Source organism: Rhinopithecus bieti, unplaced genomic scaffold, assembly GCF_001698545.2.
Source record: "Rhinopithecus bieti isolate Rb0 unplaced genomic scaffold, ASM169854v2 scaffold_4746, whole genome shotgun sequence".
In the NCBI taxonomy this organism is placed as follows: domain Eukaryota; kingdom Metazoa; phylum Chordata; class Mammalia; order Primates; family Cercopithecidae; genus Rhinopithecus; species Rhinopithecus bieti.
The window spans coordinates 243975-249974 of NW_016804485.1; the positions used below are offsets into that span (position 1 = coordinate 243975).

The window sequence follows — 6000 nt, forward strand, 5'->3', positions numbered from 1 at the left end:
ATATATATATATTTCCACATTGGGCATTTTTTTCTCTAGAAGATTTTACCTAATGAGGAATATATCTTTAAAATACGAATTCAAGTCATCAATAGTATACACTGACAGTTCTTAATAAAGAAAAAATTCCTTAGAAAGTCAAGCAGGCAGGAGCAAAAACAAACTCTTTCTCCATGAATGCTGACATTCTTACATACTAGACTAATCCAAGAGGATAATGGCGGGGTAAGAGAATGATGCTATATTAAGATATTTCCGGCTGTTTTAATAAAGGTACACTGAGAATTATTTTGTCCTTCCAATGAAGTGGTCTGAGATGAATTTTTTTTTAGAATACTAAAATTAAATATAGAATTTAGTGGTAGGTTGAATGATGAATGTTATTCTACATTCCAGGAAGAAGCAACAAGTTTTCTCAAAACAAGACAATTGATTATTATAATCCATTATTCAAGTGTAATTCTTCAAATCTTTTATATAATTGGAGTTCATATGAGCAAATTTTTTTCATCATATTGCTGCATTAAACAGATATACAGTCTTATTTTACTAAAATATATCTTACAAATAATATAATAATAATTTTTTTTTTTTGAGATGGAGCCTCGCTCTGTCGCCCAGGCTGGAGAGCAGTGGCGCAATCTCGGCTCACTGCAACGTCTGCCTACTGAGTTCAAGAGATTCTCCTGCCTCAGCCTCCCAAGTAGCTGGGACAACAGGCGCACGCCACCACGCCCAGCTAATTTTTGTATTTTTTGTAGAGACGGGATTTCACCATGTTGGCCAGGATGGTCTCAATCTCCTGACGTCGTGATCCACCCACCTCCGCCTCCTAAAGTTCTGGGATTACAGGCATGAGTCACCGTGCCCAGCCAATAATTTATTTTATTCATTAAAATAAGCTAAGTCTTTTGAGGAAACTGTAAAGTTTCCACCCATATCCATAAGGAAAGTAGAACTCTTAATGCAATTAAATGTTATTCACTAGGTATATTTACATCCAAACAGAATCATTACATTGTTGGTTAAATTTTCACAGGACTCAAAGGACAACTGTCTATCTTCATAGGGATAAAAATCAAGGAGGAGGAATATTCGCAATCCTTTTGAGTTAGAAAAAGAAAGATTGAGAAAAGAAAAAAATGTACAGAGGTAGACTTGGAAATGCATTCTGAACTCATGACATTACATATAAACTTCGATATTCAATACATTTTCAGCACTCTCATTATATTTTTTCAAGATATTCTTGTGTTTATTCCTCACAAAATTCTCAATGACTTATTAGTGAATCCTGTGGGAGGGTAGATTACATGTGATCTGGGAGATGGATTTCCTATTAGGACACATTTAATTGTATGCATTATATGTGTCATTAAAGAAGGTACCTGGCAGCATTCAATTTTCTTTACTCTGCTTCACAGGCTTAACTAGTTTTAATAATTTTTTTAATAAATAGTGATATTATTGGGAAGGTATGTTCATAGATAGTATGCATATTTACCAGTAAATATAAAACTGTAAAAAAAATTCATGAAATAGAAAGTGACATTATTGTAGAATATATGTATTAGAAAGATATGCTAATAAAGAATGGGACTGACTGATGAGCAAAAAAATTAAAAACTGAAACCTATAAAACTCCTCAAATTCCTGTGCCATATGTAAAACATTAGAAATATATCTAACATATTCAAATGTATATTGTTATTACAAATAACTACTTTATATTTCTAATTATAATTACAAATAATTGCTATAAATAATATATTCAAAAAACTTCAAATTGTTGTAAACAAATTCAATCTGTCTTTCCCAAGCAAATCAACTACTAATCATCTTCCTTGGCTAGTAGCTACTGCCACATTGGCTAGATATCATCAGCCATCAGCATTCTTCCTTGAAAATCGATCATTAATCATGACATCATTCCTTCTAAAATCTATTTCTAAAAAGAAACTGTTCTGTCAGACTTCAATACGTGTAAAACACAGTATTAGAAAAGAAAAAATTGTTGTACCTTAAATAAGTTTTCAGATAAAACTCTTTTGAGAGAAGGAACACTAATAATTTATACTTAATACTGAAAGCAAAATACTCACAAAGAAGGATCTTGTACGAGATCTTTGAGATTTATCCCACTGCGATCTTCTGCAAGATTCCTGAAGCAACTATCACTCACTAAATAAGAATGGGGAAAAGAAAAAACAATTAATTTTTGTTTACATTTCATTTAAGCTATTGCTGACCAAAAGACATTTTGAAATGAAAAATGGGTTTTTTAAAAAAAATTTTCCCCAAATATTAATATTGGTTTATTTACAGGCCTGGTGAATTTAGCAACAAATGTTAATATTCTAAACCAGCCAACACTTCAATAACAATCCACTACTTTAAGCCCACCAACTCTATATAAATACATTATATAAAATAATAAACATGTCGGTCTAAATTTTGTTCTTACTATNATTCCTGAAGCAACTATCACTCACTAAATAAGAATGGGGAAAAGAAAAAACAATTAATTTTGTTTACATTTCATTTAAGCTATTGCTGACCAAAAGACATTTTGAAATGAAAATGGGTTTTTTAAAAAAAATTTTCCCCAAATATTAATATTGGTTTATTTACAGGCCTGGTGAATTTAGCAACAAATGTTAATATTCTAAACCAGCCAACACTTCAATAACAATCCACTACTTTAAGCCCACCAACTCTATATAAATACATTATATAAAATAATAAACATGTCGGTCTAAATTTTGTTCTTACTATTACAAGATTAATTTACTAGTACACAGCAGCAAGTCACTGCCCCACAACAACTAGGAAAAAAAGAGACAAACTACAAAATAATATTTTTAAAAATATTGGTGAGCAATGGAAATAAAAAGGATAAACTAAATTTGCAGGATGATTGATGATTAATATCTTTTAAGTCAGTTAATCCTGCTGATTATTTTAATTTCTGGAAGGATTTGCCATTTAGACACAGGCTAGATAAGAAAGAAGGACACTACTAAGGAAAAGAAAAACCAGCACAGCTCTTGATAATTTGTAAGCTGGCATGAAAAACTGGAATCTGATGAAGCCCAAAATTACAGACAGTTTTCTCCCTGAAAAATTTGCTGAGTACCAGAATTACCTAAGAAGATTTGGGGCAGCAATTGGGAGAATAGGCCATGGGGCAAATAATAATCCCTGTAATGTTGTGGTGATTAGAAGTCAAAGTCACACTAGAACAGATGGAGCCTACCACTGTGAGGACAAAATTTTAATAGGTCTTCCCACAAGATATTTTCTCTCAACCAAAAGCATCCCCTTAGTGGGTGGGGAGCAGGAGGAAATGAGTAAAGGGAGCAGGACCAGCAAGGTAGAGTAAAATCTCCAACAATTTTACAGTATATAAATACAACGTCACCAGACAGAATAGTCTGCAACACAACAGTTCCTGTCATTAGGACATTTAAAATCAAAGGCATTCTAAGTATATCAAAAGCTGCCACACAAACTTGATGCAGTAAGATTCATAATTGAGTTGAGGTGATAAGCACTTGATCATATCTTTCTAATACAGAATTGAAGAAAAATAATATTTAGTTCAATTTCTGCTGCTCTATTTTAATCAATATTTGGTATATGATAAAAATTACAAGGTATGGAAAGGGGCACAAATGTGACTAACAATCAAGGGAAAAGAGAATAAATATAAGCAGACCCACAGATGATACAGAGTTAGAAGACAAGGACTTTAAGAAAGATCTTCAGAGTAGATGAAAAAAGGAAAACTTCAACCAAGAATGAAAATCTATTTTAAAAATTAAATAATGATTTTATATCTGAAAAACACTATCTGCAATAAAGCAGTTGGTGGGTGGGTTTTATAACTGACTGAACACAGCAAAGCACAGATTAGTGAATTTGAATATTGGTCAGCAGAAAATATCCACACTGAAGCAGAGCATAAAAAAAATGAAATGAACAGAGCATAAGGGATATGTGGGAATTAAACACTTTAACGCAAATACAATTCCAGTTAGAATAAAGTAGACAGAAAATGAGGAGAAACAATACTTTCAGAAAAAGTTAAAAATTGCTGAGACTAGCCTAAAACTGATACAATATATTAACATTCTGACTTAGGAAGTATGGCAAACACCACACTGGCAAAAGTGAAAAAAACCACAACCAACACTCAAAATGCTGAAAATCAAAGATAACAAGAACACTTTAATAACAGAGGGAGAAAAAAGACATATCACTTTCAAAAGAAAAACAAGAAAACCTAAAGCTGAGTTTTTAACAGAAACTATCAAATCCAGAAGACAATGGGACAATATGTTTAAAATACTTAAGAAAAATTATGAATCCAAGTTTGTACCTTGATAAAATATCCATCTAAAAATGAAGACACCCATGTGTGCCACCTGTGAACTCAAAGATTGGCTCAACAAAGGCCTGCTACAACTACAGTCGGTGCGCAAACAGGGAGTCTGAGGGCCTGAGGGCTGGCCCACCCAGTGCGCACCACAAATGATGACCTCATGAACTCCAGTGGTAAGGCCACCATGTACCTCCAATCACCACCCAGAAGCCCAAGAACCAACCCACTGCTAACACTGCCAGCGACTGTGCACAATCCTTAGGAGCCAAAGAACAAGCCCACCAAATATCCCTGTCCCCAGACAAGTCTTGTCACTGACTCCATGAACAACCTCACCTGAACCCTCTTCGGAAACTGCAGACACTGCTAACATTATTTACAGCCAAAGTAATCATACAGAGACTACACTAATGCAACCACCTGACCCAAAGCCAAAACACTTTACCCAAATGACACTATAGATATGTCTACAGAAAAAAGTTTACCTAAAAAAGCGAATCCAGAAAACTGAAAGAAGAAATTGCTAAACATATACACAGTTATCAATGTAGGGATGCAAGACACACGAAAAAGGAAATATGACACTGCCATAGAAACACAATAATTCTCCAATAACAGAGCCCCTAAAAGAAACTCTATGAAATACCTGAAAAAAATTTAAATAATAATCTTTTAAAACTCAGTAGATACAAAAAAAACACAGATAGAAAATATACATAAATCAGAAAAAAAACCTGGTGATCTAAATGAGAAATTAAATAGAATGTCATAAAAAACAACAACTAAACAGAAATCCTGGAACTGAAGAATTCAACAATTAAAATAAAAAAATACAATTGAAAGCTTCAATAATCGAATAGATCAAGCAGAAAATAATTTTAGTACTTGAAGCTGGGTTTTAAAATAACCCAGTCAGACAAAAGGAAAAAAAAGATTTTTAAAAAAATAATGAATAAACCTTTATGACATGGGAAACCATCAAGTAAATATTCACATTTTGTGAATTATAGAAGGAAATGAGCGTAGAAAAGGCATAGAAAACTTATTTGGTAAAATAATAGCTGACAGCTTCCCAAATCTTGAGAGAAAGACATCAAGATCTAGAAAGGTCAAATATCCCCAAAATACTCAACCCAAAAATGTCATCTCTGAGACACATCTCTCTCAAACTGCCAAGAGTCGAAGACAAAGAAATAATTCTAAAACAGCAAAAGCATCAAGTTACATATAAGGGAACCCCCTTCAGACTAACAGCAGATTTCTCAGCAGGACGATTATAAGCCAAGGGAGAAAAAAAATGGTTTAAGCAAAGTACTGGAACAAGAAAACCTACCGATTAATAATACTATACCCAACAAAGTTACCTTTAAAAATGTGCATCCAAATGGATCTAAAGATGGCTTACAGAACATATTTGGTCCAACTGCAGCTGTTGGACCAAATATGGTCTGTAAACCATTTTAGATCCATTTTTTGACATCAGCACACAGAACATTCTACAAGATAGACCATATGCTAGGCCACAAGACTGGCCTTAAGAAATTTTCAAAAATCAGTATCATATCAAGTGTCTTCTCAAACTATAATAGAGTAAAATCAGAAATCAGTAACAAAAG

The 6000-nt window shown here is 33.2% G+C and overlaps 1 protein-coding gene across 1 annotated transcript in view; it reads right to left on the bottom strand.

Moving 5' to 3' along the window:
• Positions 1 to 2181, bottom strand: part of LOC108527344 (gephyrin-like) — a gene marked incomplete at both ends in the record, with an annotated part of 243306 nt that extends 241125 nt beyond the window's left edge. Inside the window, one exon of the mRNA XM_017868546.1 lies at positions 2103 to 2181. Coding sequence (XP_017724035.1) covers positions 2103 to 2181 — 79 coding nt within the window. The remainder of the gene's footprint in view (positions 1 to 2102) is intronic.
• Between the last annotated feature and the right edge of the window lie 3819 nt (positions 2182 to 6000).